General features: G+C 53.4%; 1 protein-coding gene across 1 annotated transcript in view; it reads right to left on the bottom strand.

Moving 5' to 3' along the window:
• Positions 1 to 12,717, bottom strand: part of EXOC3L2 (exocyst complex component 3 like 2) — a 34,032-nt gene extending 21,315 nt beyond the window's left edge. Inside the window, exons 1-3 of the mRNA XM_026457337.2 lie at positions 12,656 to 12,717; positions 5,777 to 6,315; positions 1,111 to 1,744 (exon numbers count right to left, since the gene is read on the bottom strand). Coding sequence (XP_026313122.1) covers positions 1,111 to 1,744; positions 5,777 to 6,299 — 1,157 coding nt within the window. The 5' untranslated portion in view covers positions 6,300 to 6,315; positions 12,656 to 12,717. The remainder of the gene's footprint in view (positions 1 to 1,110; positions 1,745 to 5,776; positions 6,316 to 12,655) is intronic.
• Between the last annotated feature and the right edge of the window lie 3,028 nt (positions 12,718 to 15,745).

Raw genomic sequence — 15,745 nt, 5'->3', positions numbered from 1 at the left:
GGAGTCTTGCTGTGTCACCCAGGCTGGAGTGCAGTGGCTGGATCTCAGCTCACTGCAACCTCCGCCTCCTGGGTTCACGCCATTCTCCTGCCTCAGCCTCCCGAGTAGCTGGGACCACAGGCGCCGGCCACCTCGCCTGGCTAATGTTTTGTATTTTTTTTAGTAGAGACGGGGGTTTCACCGTGTTAGCCAGGATGGTCTCGATCTCCTGACCTCGTGATCCGCCCATCTCGGCCTCCCAAAGTGCTGGGATTACAGGCTTGAGCCACCGCGCCCGGCCAGTAAATTCTAAGTTCTAAGATTGGAAATGTCAACACTACTACTGACCTAGGCTCTAAAGAGAGAGCAGTGTAGGATTCTAGAATTCTAAGTGTCATTGTATTAAGGTTAAGGGTCAGTGGGGCTATGGTTCTAGGAAGGAATGGTCAACAGTGCTAAAACTCTAGGACTCAAAGTGTGAACAGTTAAGATTCTAGTAGCGAAAGTGTCATGAAGCCCAGGTTCTTGGACTGGTGGGCCCACGGTGCCGAGCTACTAGGATTGAAACTGTTGATAGTGCTAAAATTGTCGAACTTGAAGACTCCATGGTGCCAATAGGTTCTAGGTCTGAAAGGGTGGGAATGCTAGGATTCTAAGACTGGAAGCATCGGCGTTACTTAGATGCTAGGAGTGTAACTGTCTGATGATGCTAAGGTTGTATGTAGGTCTAGAAGAATGAATGGTGTTGAGATTTTAGGAACGGAAACGTAGCCACGCGAAGGTTCTAGGACTGGAGGAATCAACGGTGCTAAGATTCGGGGACTGGAAGGGTGGACAGTGAGGCGATCCAGAGTGTAAGTGTTGACAGAGCGCTGAGGTTCTTGGACAACAGTGGTGCCGGAGCTCTTCTAGTACTGCAAGGGTTCGTGGCACTAAGGCGCTGGAACCGGAAGCCTGGGTAGCAATTCCATTCTAGGATTATAACTGTCAGCGGTGCTGACAACTGGTTGGGTCAATGGTGTTAGGTGCTAGGACTGTAGGGTCAGCTGTCCCAAGGTCCTTAATGTCTGAAGAGGCCAGTGCTAGGGGTTGGGGCTTTCACGCGACCTTGGGCAACCGAGTCCAGCTCACCTGGGGTAGACCTGATTGTGCCAGTGCAGCAGCGCATAGCGGTCGGCCAGCGGCAGCCTGCGACGGGCGGAGGCCCCCAGCCACTCGGCCAGGGCCCCGTGGTAGCCGCGCAGGTAGACGCCGAAGGCGCCCAGGCCGGCGGGGTAGGCGGGGGCCAGGCGGCCCCGCACAACGGCCATATCCTCCAGCAACCGCGCCCGCAGCGCCTCCAGCTGCCCGGCCAGGCCTCCGGGCGCCCCGGGAGCCGCCGCCTCTAGGCGCTCCCGGGCCGCGCGCGCCACAGCTTCGGCCCAGCGGGCGCGCAGCTTGCGGGCCGCCCCGGGACCCCGACGCCCATCCGCCGCCTCCTCTTGCACCAGCACCTGGCCCAGCTGCGCCACAGCGCCCGCCCCGGCGCACGCGCCCGGCCCGGGGCCCGCCAGCGTCTCGCGCACCAGCGCCCACAGCTCACGCTGCAGGGCCTCGTACAGCAGCGCCACGTCCCGCGCCCGGCGGCCCCCGCCAGCGCCCTCGGCCTTGGGGGGCCCAGGTGCGCCGCCACCCGACGGCGCCAGCTCCTCGGCCTCCAGCTCCAGGATGTGCTCGTCCGCGCGCGCTAGTTCGCGCTGCTGGATCAGGCTCAGGATCTCCAGCACTGCAGGGGGGAAGGCGGGAGGTCAGCAGTGCGCGGGGGGAGGGGGGCGATGCCGGACGCAAGGGTGGGGGGTGCTTAGAAAGCGAAGGGAGATGACGGGAAAAGGGTTACAGGAGGCGGGAAGGTGTTGGGGACAGAGAAGAGCCCGGAGAAGAGCAAGAAAGAAGGGTGTTGGGTGAAGGATGTAGGGGAGGGGGCAGGGTGAGGGGCTCATGCTTGTAATCCCAGCACTTTGGGAGGCGGAGGCTGGCAGATCACTTGAGGTCAGGAGTTCAAGACCAGCCTGGCCAACACGGCGAAACCTCGTCTCTACTAAAAATACAAAAGTTAGCCGGGCATAGTGGCGTACCCCTATAATATCAGCTACTCGGGAGGGCGAGGCAAGAGAATCGCTTGAACCCGGAAGGCGGATGTTGCAGTGCGCCCAGATTGTGCCACTGCACTTCAGCCTGGGCAACATGTTGACTGAGACTCCATCTCAAAAATAAATAAAAACTTAAAAAAGAGAGAGAGAGAGAAAAGAAAAATGCCTGTGACTGAGGAAGGGATCTGGGGAGGTTGCGGGGTGGAGAGATGCAGGAGGGGTCGGAGGAGAGGAGAGGATTGAGAGAGGAGCCAGGTAAGGGGGAGAGGGATGGAGGCAGCGGTGGGAGCAGGAGGGGCAGGGTGGGGGCTTGGAGATGAGAAGAGGATATGGGACCACTGATGGGGTCTTTTTGGGGTGGGGATGGCTGTGGGGTGATCTGGCTCTCTGACGAGTTCAGACTGCCTGGAGAAAGGGGAGTCGTGGGGCTGGAAGGCCTCTGAGGCTGAAGGAGGGTCCTGGCAGCCCAGGGTTACCCTCGACACCTCCACCCCCCTCCACTTCCTCCCTGGCAGAGAAACTATTTCCTGGCCAGCGCTATTTCTGCCCATCCGTTTCCAGAAGGCGGGGCTCTAGTCACCCCCTCCTCACCTCCCTCTAGTGCCCTCCCAGTCCCCAGGGAGCTGGGGCTGAAATAGCCTCTGGCCAGAACGCGGAGGGCATCAGAGGACAGAAAAGGCTCTCCTGAGTCCCCAGCCCTGGAGCAGCTCAGGCCTCAGGGCTAAAAGCAGAGCTCAGGCACAGGAGCAGAGATAAAGGCAGGGTTGGGGATGGCAGTGAATTAAGATGGGGATTGGGACAAGGATGGGGATGGGGCTGGAGGTGGGGATGGGGGGAAGGTGGGGGTGGGGATGAGGGAGTTTAGGGTTAGGATTAAGTCGGGTGGGAGTCTGGACAGAAATGGGAAAGGAGGGAAGAATGACATTGGGATCTGGGTAGGGATGAGGTTGGAAAGGTGGGGAAGGGGAGTGTAGGTGAAATCTGAGGATGGAAAGGACATAAAGATTGATGTGAAGGCCGGGCACGGTGGCTTACGCCTGTAATCCTAGCACTTTGGGAGTTGGGCGGATCACCTGAGGTCAGGAGTTCGAGACCAGCCTGAGCAATATGGTGAAACGTCATCTCTACTAAAATTACAAAAATTAGCCGGGCATGGTGGTGTGTGCCTGTAGTCCCAGCTACTCAGGAGACTGAGACAGGAGAATTGCTTGAACCGGGGTGGCGAAGGTTGCAGTGAGCTGAAATCTCGCCGTTGCACTCCAGCCTGCATGACAGAGCTAGACTCCGTCGCAAAAAAAAAAAAAAAAAAAAAAAAAAAAAAAGATTGATGTGAGTTTGAAGATGAATTCTGGAAGTGAGTTGGGCTTAGGAATAGGAACGTGGATGGAATTGAAGATGGAGGGGTTGGGGATGAGGGTTTAGGATTGGGACTCAGGATGGGGTGAAGATAGACTAGGGATGAAGAGGAGGTTGAATCTGGAGTTGGAGCTGAAACTGGGGGCTGAGGAAGGACTAGGAACTCAAATAGGACTGAATAAGGAGGTTGCTGGTCAGGTGTGGTGGCTCATGCCTGTAATCCCAGCACTTTGGGAGGCTGAGGCAGGTGGATCACCTGCAATCAGGAGTTCGAGACCATCCTGGCTAACATGGCAAAACCCCATTTCTACTAAAAATACAGAAAAAAATTTTAGCCAGGCATGGATGGTGAGGCATGCCTGTAATCCCAGCTAATGGGGAGGTTGAGACAGAAGAATTGCTTGAACCTGGGAAGTGGAGGTTGCAGTGAGCCAAGATTATACCATTGCACTCCAGCTGGGCAACAGAGTGAGACCCCATCTCAAAGAAAAAAAAAAAGGAGGTTGCCGGAGGGAAATGGGTGGAAGGTGGATGCTGAGAGGGGCCTGGGGCTGGGGGTTAAGAGTGAGACCAAAAGAGTGTAAAAGGGTTGAAGGTGAACATGGGGAAGAATGGGATATGAAACGGGACTGGACCAGCTGGGGGTTGCCATGGTGTTGGACATAGACATTGATATTAAAGATGGTGTTTGGGGCCAGGCGTGGTGGCTCACGCCTGTAATTCCAGCACTTTGGGAGGCCGAGGCAGGCAGATCACAAGGTCAGATCGAGACCATCCTGGCTAACCCGGTGAAACCCCATTTTTACTAGAAATATAAAAAATCAGCCAAGCGTGGTGGCGGGCGCCTGTAGTCCCAGCTACTTGGGAGGCTGAGGCAGGAGAATGGTGTGAACCCGGGAGGCGGAGCTTGCAGTGAGCCGAGATTGTGCCACTGCACTCCAGCCTGGGCAACAGAGTGAGACTCTGTCTTAAAAAAAAAAAAGATGGTGTTTGGGCTAGGCGTGGTGGCTCACACCTGTCATTCCAGCACTTTGGGAAGCTGAGGTAGGAGGATCACTTGAGGCCAGGAATTCAAGACCAACTTGACCAACATAGTGAGACCCCCATCTCTACAAAAAATGTAAAAATTAGCCAGGTGTGATCGCCTGTGCCTGTAGTCCTAGCTACTCAGGCTGCTAAGGTGGGAGGATTGCTTGAGCCCAGGAGGTCAGGGCTGCAGAGAGCCATGATTGCACCACTGCACTCTAGCCTCCAGTCTGGGTGATAGAGTGAGACCCTGTCTCCAAAAGTAGATGGCGTTTGGAGGAAAGGATGAGCTGTACGAGAAGCATATGGAAGTGTCTCAGATAGAGACTGATGGTGGGCTTGGAATAAGTGTGGGGTGAGAACAGAAAAGGCATTGATGAAGACACTGGGGCTTGGAGTAGGAATGGGGACTGAGGATGAAGACGGGGTGGTGTTAGGGATTGAATTATGTCCCCCCAGAAAAAAAGATATGTGAAGTGTTCACCCCGGTACATCAGAATGTCACCTGATTTGGAAATAGGGTCTTTACAGAGGCAATCAAATTAAAGGGAAATCATAGCACAGACCCAAATCCCATATGAGTGGTGTCCTCATAAAAAGCAGAAATTGGCCAGGTGTCATGGCTCACACCTGTAATCCCAACATTTTGGGAGGACGAGGCAGGCAGATCACTTGAGGTCAGGAGTTCGAGACCAGCCTGGTCAACATGGTGAAACCTCATCTCTAGTAAAATACAAAAATTAGCTGGGCGTGGTGGCACATGCCTGTAATATCAGCTACTCGGGAGGCTGAGGCAGGAGAATCATTTGAACCTAGGAGGCAGAGGTTGCAGTGAGCCAAGGTTGCACCACTGCACTCCAGCCTGGGCGGCAGGGCGAGACTCCATCTCAAAAAATAATAATAATAAATAAAATAAAATAAAGAAATTGAAGAAATTGGGGATAGAAAGGGAAGGGGGAGAGATGGGACCAAAATCAGGTATTTACTTGGCTTTAGACATTGGGAGTAGGGCTGAAGACTGCAGGTGGAGGAGGCAAAGATTGAGGGTGGGCGTATATTAACACGTGGCGCTGAAGAGGAAGGTTGATGACAGGAGTTAGGACTGCATTGGTAATGGGTTGGAGCTGGCATGGAGGCAGGAGATGTGAGTCAGACATGTGAATTGCAGGTCGGGATCACAGGTGGCAGCTGGGATGGGCTTAAGTATGAAGCCTGGGACCACCAGGGCTGGGGATGGACATGGGCACTGGAATTCTCCCAGGACTGGGTCAGGGCTCTGGACTCACCTGACAACGGCTCCTTCATCTTTGGGGGCTCTGGGACCTTGGGTGGGGGCTCTGGAGCTGCCTCGCCTGCAGGCACCACTCTCTCAGCCAGGGACGCACGCTGGGGCTTGGATCCACGCCCGAGTCTCAGGAAGGCCAGTCTCCGGGCGGCCTCCCCTGCTGCCTCCTCGTCGCCATGGGCTCGGGTCCCGTGCAGCCGGGCCAGGAGGCCAAAATCTGCTGAGCTCCTGCGTATCCCTGGTACCAGCACACGGCCCAAGAAAGAGCGGGACTGCCCATCCCCGGGGCTGCCTGCCCGCCGGCCCGGGGCCCAGCCCAGACGGAAGGGGGCCAGGCCTGCAAGCTTCTCCAAGGTGGCGCGGCGGCGACAAGATGTTCCATTGGGGAGGGACCCCAGCTCCCCGGCCTCTTCTTCCTCCAGCCCTGAAACTTCTTCAAAGGGGTTCCGAGAGGACCTCAGGGGCAGGGTCCCCGCCCGGGGCACCTTAGGGTCTGACACTCCCAGATTCTTCAGGATAGGCATTTTGACAGGTGAGGACCTGGGGAAAAAAATAATGACCATGGACGATGCTGATGACAATGGTGGTGTGGATGACACTGCCTCTGTGTACCGAGCACTTTAGGGTGAGCATACCAGACACTTGCCTGAGCACTTAATAATCCCTGGATCTGCACAAGCTTATAAGGTGGGGACTTTTTTTTTTTTGAGACGGAGTCTCGCTCTATTGCCCAGGCTGGAGTGCAGTGGCGCGATCTCGGCTCACTGCAAGCTCCGCCTCCCGGGTTCACGCCATTCTCCTGCTTCAGCCTCCCAAGTAGCTGGGACTACAGGAGCCCAAGGTGGGGACTTTTTTTGTTGTTTTTATTTCTTGAGACAGAGTCTCACTCTGTCACCCAGGCTGGAGTGCAGCTCACTGCAGCCTCCACTTCCTGGGTTTAAGTAATCCTCCCACCTCAGCCTCCTGAGGAGCTGGGATTACAGGCGCATGACAGTACGTCTGGCTAATTTTTCATGTTTTTAGTAGAGATGGAGATCTTGCCATGTTGCCTAGGCTAGTCTCAAACTCCTGGACTCAGGTGATCCGCCTGCCTCAGCCTCCCAAAGTCCTGGGATTACAGACACGAACCACCATGCCCGGCCATGGTGGGGATTTTCTTTATCTTCATTTTGATGAGGAAATGGAGGCTCAGAAGGGCAAAGGCACCTGCTTAAGGTCCCACAATGATTCCAGAACAAAGTCAGGATTTGCACTCAGACCTTCTGATTCCAGCGCCTGGGTGCTCTCCCTGCATACCCACATTAGAACCTTTCCTTACCCTACTCCTGCCCTGTCACTAAGGAGCAATGTTCGTGTCTGGAATATTCTCCCTTTTTTTTGAGATGGAGTCTCACTCACTCACTTTGTCACCCAGGCTGGAGTGCAGTGGCACAACCTCTGCCTCCCAGGTTCAAACAATTCTCCTGCCTCAGCCTGAGTAGCTGGGACTACAGGCGCGTGCCACCACACTAGGCTCAGTTTTATATTTTTAGTAGATACGTGGTTTCACCATGTTGACCAGACTGGTCTTGAACTCCCGACATCAGGTGATCCACCTACTTCAGCCTCCCAAAGTGCAGGGATTACAAGTGTGGGCCACCGCTCCTGGCCTGGAATATTCTCTGTCTTAAGTTGATCCTCTTGATCCTCCTACTCCGTGGAGAAACAGGCTCAGAGAGGGGAAGGCTCCCGCCCAAGATGACACAGTCAGCCAAGGACAGAGATGGTATGGGGACCCAGGCCCCACCATCCATCCAGACATCCAGGACAGACTCCTGAGCGCCTGCCTACACCCCTCCATCCCCTTCATCTCTCCCATTTGATTAGTACCCTTGTCATCTCTCCCTCATTCATGTCTTCGGCAAAAACTTACTGGGAAATGTCTACAATAGGCAAAGCCGAAATTTTTTTTTTGAGACTGGGTCTCACCCTGTCACCCAGGGCTGGAGTGCAATGGCCCCATCATAGCTCACTGCAGCCTGAAACTCCTGGGCTCAAATGATCCTCATACCTCAGCCTCCTCAGCAGCTGGGACTACAGGTGTGCACCACCATGCCCAACTTTATTTATTTATTTATTGAGACAGGGTCTTGCTATGTTGCCCAGGCTGGTCTCAAACTCCTGGCCTCAAGGGATCTGCCTGCCTCTGCCTCCCAAAGTGCTGGGATTACAGGTGCGAGTCACCTCGCAGGTCTCTAGGCAAATGCTTAGAGACGGAAAGGAGACTGACAATTACCTATAGGACTGGAGAGAATCGGGGAATGGGAAGTGACTGCTAATGGATGCAGGGTTTCCTTTTGGGGAAAGGAAGACACTCTGGAACTAGATAAAGGGGATGGTTGCACAACACTGTGAATGCATTAAATGCCACTTAATTGTATGCTTTTAAAATGGCTTGAGGCCAGGTGTGGTGGTTCCGTGCCTGTAATCCCAGCACTTTGGGAGGCGGAGGTGGGCGGATCACCTGAGGTCAGGAGTTCGAGACCAGCTTGGCCAACATGGCGAAACCCTGTCTCTGTTAAAAATACAAAAAAAAAAAAAAAAAAAAAAAAAAAAAACCCAGGCGTGGTGGCAGGCGCCTGTAATCCCAGCTACTCAGGAAGCTGAGGCAGGAGAATTGCTTGAACCCAGGAGGTGGAGGTTGCGGTGAGCTGAGATCGTGCCACCGCATTCCAGCCTGGGAGATAGAGCAAAACTCAGTCTCAAAAAACAAAACAACAAAACAAAAAAATTTACTAGGTATTTTCCATGGGCCCAGCCCTGTGCAGGTGTTAGGGACACAGCGGTGGCCAGGGCAGCTCCAGTCCCTGCCTTCACAGCGTCCTGAGTCCTGCCCATTCCATCTCCTAAGCCTCTCTTCAGTCTGCACTCCCTCCTTTCACTCCCTTCCCATAGCCCCTACCCCAAGGGGAACCCTTACCCACTTCCCTGCTCTGGCCTTCTCCCTGGTCCCCAGCCTCTAGTCTTAGCACCTCCAGTCTACCTTTCAGGACCTTGAAAAAACACAGACCTGCTCTTCTCCATCTCTTAAGCCTTCCATGGCTCCCTAGTGACTTTGGGACAAAGCTGAGGCCTGTCACCACAGTCTTCATGCTCTGGCAGCTGCATACCTCACTAGCGCTGTCCCGTAGCCTCCTCCTTACCCCGGGAGCCTCCAGGTTTCAGCATCTGCTGGTGCTTCTACGTAGACACCTCTTCACTATGCTCCAGTCAGGACTTCAGGACTCACACTTCAGGACTCAGCCCCATGCCCCCTCCTCCAGGAAGCCCTCCCTGACCCTCAGGCTCCCACAGCCCCTGTGTTCCCACACCTCACCCCTGCCTGCTCTGGGTCATCCCTGTCTGGGGACAGATCTATGTCCCTCACTGGACTGCAAACCCCAGGAGGACAGGGCTGGGGCTGTCTCAGTCACCACCGTGTCCCCAGCTCCCAGCACAGGGCAGACACTCAGGGAATGGGTGCTAAACAGGAAATGAAGGAAGCAAAGAGGCAAGACAGTTTATTCCTTGGGTGGAGAGGAGGAGGGTGAGTCAAGCTGGAAGAGGTCATTGGGAGCAGGCCATACAAGGCTTTAAATTCCTTGATAAGGGACAGACTTTCTTCCAAGAGCCCTGCAGAGCCACAGATGGGTGCTTTTTAAAACAATGAAATAGTTCAAACATTCAGAAAAGTACAGAAGACAAGCTTAATAAACACCTCTGCACCTACAATCCTAGCCACAGCTCACACGAACATTTGTTCTCTTGGTTCAGGTTTTTGTTGTTGCTTTTGTCTTTAGAGACAGGGTCTCACTCTGTTGCCCAGGCTGGAGTGCCTTGGTGTGATCATGGCTCACTGCAGCCTCCAACTCCTGGGCTCAAGCGATCCTCCCACCTCAGCCTCCCAAGCAACGGGGACACCCTGCTAATTTTATTTTTTAATTTTTTGTTATAGATGAGGTCTTGCTATATTGTGCATGCTGGTCTGGAACTCCTGCTCCTGGTCTCAAACAATCCTCCCTCCTTGGCCTCCCAAAGTGCTAGAATTATAGGTGTGAGCCACTGCAAACTGGCCTGATTTTTGTTTTAAAGAATAAGCCAGGCGCGGTGGCTCACTCCTGTAATCCCAGTACTTTGGGAGGCCGAGGCGGGTGGATCACCTGAGGTCAGGAGTTCGAGGCAAGCCTGGTCAACGTGGCGAAACTCTGCCTCTACTAAAAACACAAAAATTAGCTGGGTGTGGTGGCAGGTGCCTATAGTCCCAGTTACTTGGGAGGCTGAGGCAGGAGAATTGCTTGAACCTGGGAGGCAGAGGCTGTAATGATCCCAGACTGTGCCACTGCACTCCAGCCTGGGCAACAGAGCGAAACTCCATCTCAAGAAAAAAATAATAATAATAATAAATTACAAATGCGTGCAGCCTCCTCTCGCCACCTCTCCTGGTCTCACTCGCTCTAGGCTTCTCTTAAGGAATCCAGCATCCAGAATGAATGTACTGTCTATCCATCCAAGTAGATTTTTATCCCATGCTCCATAGACTTGTATCCAGAAATAATATACTGTTTTACATGGTTTCAGACTCTCTATAAATGGTATCATACTATTTGTATCTTGTAACTTGCTTTAAAATTTATTTTTTTGCCCACATTATGAACTTGTGAGATTTATCCATGTCTAGCTATACAGCTCCAGTTCATTTAAGTGCTATGCAATATTTCACTGTATGAATTGCATAAAGGGTCAGATGTTCACTCGTTCTCCTGTTGCTGGACCCGTAGTTTGTTTGTCACCAGGACAGGGTTCTGAGCAGGTCGGGACAGGGTCAGGATTATGCAGACGTGTGGGGGTGGACAGGAGGCCTGGAAAGAGGGTGGTGTGCAAAAGGCCTGGGTTGCCTAGGCTGTGGGTAAGAGCACCCCTTTCCATGATGGAGAGGCCCCTTCTTTCCTCCCCCATTTCAACCCCTGAGCTGCTGCTTCTCAACCCTCCGGTTCCTAGAAATGCTCTCGGACCTCCTTCCAGTCTCCATGGGCCCCCACCCTCCAGGAGGCAGTCACCATTACAACCCCTTGCCTGGAGCCCCCACAGCTGTGTGCAATAGATACCCCCCATGCACACACATTATTTGCACACTCATTTTTCTCTTATTTTATTTTATTTTTTGAGATGGAGTCTTACTCTGTCACCCAGGCTGGAGTGCAATGGCACAATTTCAGCTTACTGCAACCTCCACCTCTTGGGTTCAAGTGATTTCTCCTGCCTCAGGCTCCCAAGTAGCTGGGATTACAGGTGCCCACCACCACGCCTGGCTAATTTTTGTATTTTTAGTAGAGACGAGGTTTCACCATATTGGCCAGGCTGGTCTCAAACTCCTGACCTTGTGGTCCACCCGCTTCAGCCTCCCGAAGTGCTGGGATTACAGGAGTGAACCACTGCACTCTGACCTTCGCTTTTATATTTTAGACAGTCTCACTCTGTCACCCAGGTTGGAGTGCAGTGGCGTGGTCTTGGCTCACTGCAACCTCTGCTTCCCAGGCTCAAGCAATCCTCCCACCTCAACCTCCCGAGTAGCTGGGACTACAAGTGCGAGTCACCACACCGGCTAATTTTTGTATTTTTTGTAGAGATGAGGTTTCGTCCTGTTGCCTAGGCTGGTCTCCAACTCCTGAGCTCAAGTGATCCACCTGCCTCAGCCTCCCAAACTGCTGGGATTACAGTCATGAGCCACCACAGCCATCCTTGATTTCTCTTTCATCCTCTGAACTGGCATCCACATGCCTCATCCCAAAATGGCTCCATCATCCCCCCTCCACCCCATAGCTGTCTGCATCTTCCTCTCAAAATTTCAGTCTTGAATTTCCCTCCAATTGAAGTCAACCTTGCCTAGACTATGTCTGACTTTCCCCCACCTGGCTGCAATATCGCCTCCAAACTGGATCCAGCATCCCCAAACCTGGCTGCAACATTTTCCCAAAACTGGCTCCGACGCCTTTCCCCTTCCTGGCTCCAACACCCGCCTCTGCAAACTGGTGCTGACATCCTGCCCCCTCCAACCCTCTGTCTGCCTCCCAGTGCCCAGCCCCTGACTCACTTCCAAGGCATCCCTCAAGCCCCCAGCCTCTCAGGCCCGCAGGATGTCTTGGCCACCAGAGCTTCCCTCTTTGAGCCCCTCCTCCTCTTCCTCACTGCCAGCCTTTCCCCTGGAGTTCCTAACCTTCTGCAGCGGCCCTGACCTCGGTTTGCAGAATCCATCACCTCTAACGCTCAGTGTCTACATTAGAGAACAGTCTTTCTGCATGGTGTGTCCCCAAGCCCAGCCCCAACCAGTGCAACCCCAAACCAGTCCTTGACCCCAAACACAATCCTGTCATCGGCCCAGCCCATTGCAAGCTCATCCGCATCTCCAATCCCAACCTGATCTAGGTCTCTCCTGCTTGATCTCAATCCCCACCTAGTCCCTGTCTCCCATCTCCAAGACCCCATCTCTTGGGACGGAACAAATACTCGATCCTTCCTGGCCTCAGTCTTCCCACCCAGACTCGCAGGACGTTCGACCCAATGTCATCTCATCTCTCTTCTCCCTTGGTGGCCAAGGTTTCCAATGCTCCCTTGCACCCTCTCTGGACCCTTCGAGTCCTCAAATTCTCCCCTGCACCCTCCTCTTGTTCTCATCTCCTTTCTGCCTTCTCGCCGGCACCCCCCTGGGGTCAGGCCCCAGATTCTCTCTTTCCCCCCGGCCCCTGCTGGGTTCAAGGCACAGGTTCTCATCAGCTCTGGTCCAGTGCAATTCAGGGCAACACTTTTCCCAGAAGGGCTCCCAGTGGGAGGTGGGACCCCTTCCCCCCGTCACCGGCACACTCACCTGTGTCCTCCTGCCCGTCCTTCAGTTCCAGCTGCTGTCCTGTCCCCAGGCTACTTCAGCCAGGACTGCTGAGAGCTTGGATCGGAGTTGGGGGGGTGCTCGGAGGAGGACAATTTCCTGTCAGGAAACCCCTCCCTCGCTGGGGCCAGGGGCGGGAAGGACTCATTATCTGTCTGCCCTTTTCGGCCAGGCTGCGGTTGGGCTGGGAAGGCCGAGGCCCACAGCCGGGCCCCCACCCTCACCCCCACTCCAGGCCGGAATCCGCCCGCGCCTGCATGCTCTTCACGCCTCCCAAGGTGACAACACCATCCTGGGCGCCCCAGGGAGACACCCCAAGCTGGACGCCAGCCCAGAGCTGCTTTCCAGCATGCGCAAGCCCGGAGGACTTGGAATGAGGACTTGGGGGCAGGAAAGCATCTCTCCAGAGTTCCCTGCCACGGGCTGAAAACCAGGAGGGAAGTTTTGCTGGGCCCAGGGGCTGGGGAGGGGGACCTGTGGAGGAGGGCACTGGCCATGGCTTTGAAACTGTGGTTCTCTTTGTCTAGAAGCTCCTGCACCCAGGTCTGCGCATGGGGCCCTCCTTTGCATCATCCCAGTACCAGCCCCATGGTCTCTTCCTCTGTTCTCCACTGTCCCGTCTCACAGAGGCGTCACTCTGCTTTGTCAATTTATTTTGCTTTTTTTTTTTTTTTTCCTGAGACAGAGTCTCGCTCTGTCGCCCAGGCTGGAGTGCAGTGGCGTAATGATAGCTCACTGCAGCCTGGATCTCTCAGACTCAGACAATCCTCCCACCTCAGCCTCCTGAGTAGCTGGGACTACAGGCATGCGCCACCATGCCCAGCTAATTTTTGTATTTTTTGTAGAGACAGGGATCTCACTAGGTTCTCCAGGCTGGTCTCAAACTCCTGGCCTCAAGCCGTCTTCCTGCCTTGGCTTCCCAAAGTGCTGGGATTAGAGGCGTGAGCCACCGTGCCCAGCCTGTCGATTTCTTTATTGCACCCTCTACAATCTGAAATTATCAGATGCAGCTGGATTCCCTGCAGATAAACTCAGCAAAGCTCACTTTGTTGATCCTGGTCATCTTTATAAGCCTAGCTGCGTGCCTGGCCCTCAGCAGTCAAGATTTAAATGAATTTAAATGAATGCATCGGTGGGGACAGACTGAAGCTGAGGGTTGGAGGTGGGTTTGGAGATGGACTTCCGGCTAGAGTTGGAGATGCCAAGTGAAGTGAGGGCTGGGGCTGGAGCTGGTGCTGGGTGGAGCTGGGTATGAGAGTCAGGGTTACTTTAAAAGACTAGGGCCATGTGTGGTGGCTCATGCCTGTAATCCCAGCACTTTGGGAGGCCAAGGCAGGGGGATTGCTTGAGCCCAGGAGATCAAGACCAGCCTGGTAACATAGCAAGACCCCATCTCTACAAATTTATTTATTTATTTATTTATTTATTTATTTATTTATTTATTTATTTTTTTGAGACGGAGTCTCGCTCTGTTCCCCAGGCTGGAGTGCAGTGGCCGGATCTCAGCTCACTGCAAGCTCCGCCTCCCAGGTTTACGCCATTCTCCTGCCTCAGCCTCCCGAGTAGCTGGGACTACAGGCGCCCGCCACCTCACCCGGCTAGTTTTTTGTATTTTGTAGTAGAGACGGGGTTTCACAGTGTTAGCCAGGATGGTCTCGATCTCCTGACCTCGTGATCCGCCCGTCTCGGCCTCCCAAAGTGCTGGGATTACAGGCTTGAGCCACCGCGCCCGGCCAATTTTTTTTTTTTTAATTAGCCAGGCGTGGTGGCATGCTGTAGTCCTAGCCACTAAGGGAGCTGAAGTGGGAGGATCATTTGATCCTGGGAGATGGAGGCTGCAGTGAGCCATGATCTCATCACTGTGCTCTAGCCTGGGTGACAGAGACTGTCTCAAAAATTTTAAAAAAATGTTTTTTTTTCAATAAAACTAGGCTGGTTGCAGTGGCTCATGCTTGTAATCCCAGCACTTTGGGAGGCCAAGGCGGGTGGATCACTTGAGGTCAGAAGTTTGAGACCAGCCTGGCCAACCTGATGAAACCCCACCTCTACTAAAAATCCCAGCACTTTGGGAGGCCAAGGCAGGCGGATCACGAGGTCAGGAGATTGAGACCATCCTGGCTAACACGCGCCACTGCACTCCAGCCTGGGCAACTGAACGAGACTCTGTCTCAAAAAAAAAAAAAAAATATATATATATATATATATATATTTATTTTATTTTATTTTATTTTATTTTATTGAAATACAATTCACATACCTAAGATTCGCCCTTTTCAAACAGAGTTCGGTAGGTTTTATTTTAGTATATTCACAAGGCTGCAGCAAGCGTCACCACTATCTAACTCCAGAACATTCTCATCACCCCAAAAAGAAACCTGGTAGCCATCAGCGGTCACTTCTCATTCCCCCTCCTGCAACCCCTGGCAACCATTAATCTACTTTCTGTCTATGGATTTGCCAATTCTGAATATTTCATATGAATGGAAGCATACAATAAGTGATCTTTTGCATCTGACTTATCTCGCTAAACATGCTGTTTTCAAGGTTCATCCACTTTGCAGCCTCCCTCTCTGTAAGCCTCAGTCCCTGCGCATCTGGGAAATCGGGTGGGGAGGCTGCTGGGGAAGGGAGGGCAGGGGTGGACCCTGGTGTGTGTGGGGCGTGTGTAGGGAGGTGATCGGCTGCCCCCGTGTGGTGCATGGTAGAACTGCAGCTCTCAGCGCCAATGTAGGGAAGGGGTTGGCGGCGCTCAGCCCCTCTAGCCCACCCCCAAGAACCCCACTTTCACCCTACAGCGTCCCTGGGATCACAGTACTTCTAGAACACTACCCCGGAACTCCTCCCTCTCTGCCACTGTCCCTGAGACTCCTCGGGCCACATTTGCCAAATAGTAATAATAATGTTCCCACATACGAATTTTGAATCTGGCCCCCTGTGAAGCACTTTACTCACAGATTCTCATTGATTTGTTAGTAGTAACAAATTAAAATAACACATAAATATAAACAAATTGACAAATAAAAATAGTAGCAGCCTGAGGTTGCTGCTATTATTATTTGGAGACAGGAAACT

The sequence above is a fragment of the Piliocolobus tephrosceles genome, chromosome 21 (assembly GCF_002776525.5).
Source record: "Piliocolobus tephrosceles isolate RC106 chromosome 21, ASM277652v3, whole genome shotgun sequence".
NCBI lineage: Eukaryota > Metazoa > Chordata > Mammalia > Primates > Cercopithecidae > Piliocolobus > Piliocolobus tephrosceles.
This window is presented reverse-complemented; position numbering and strand designations above follow the sequence as displayed.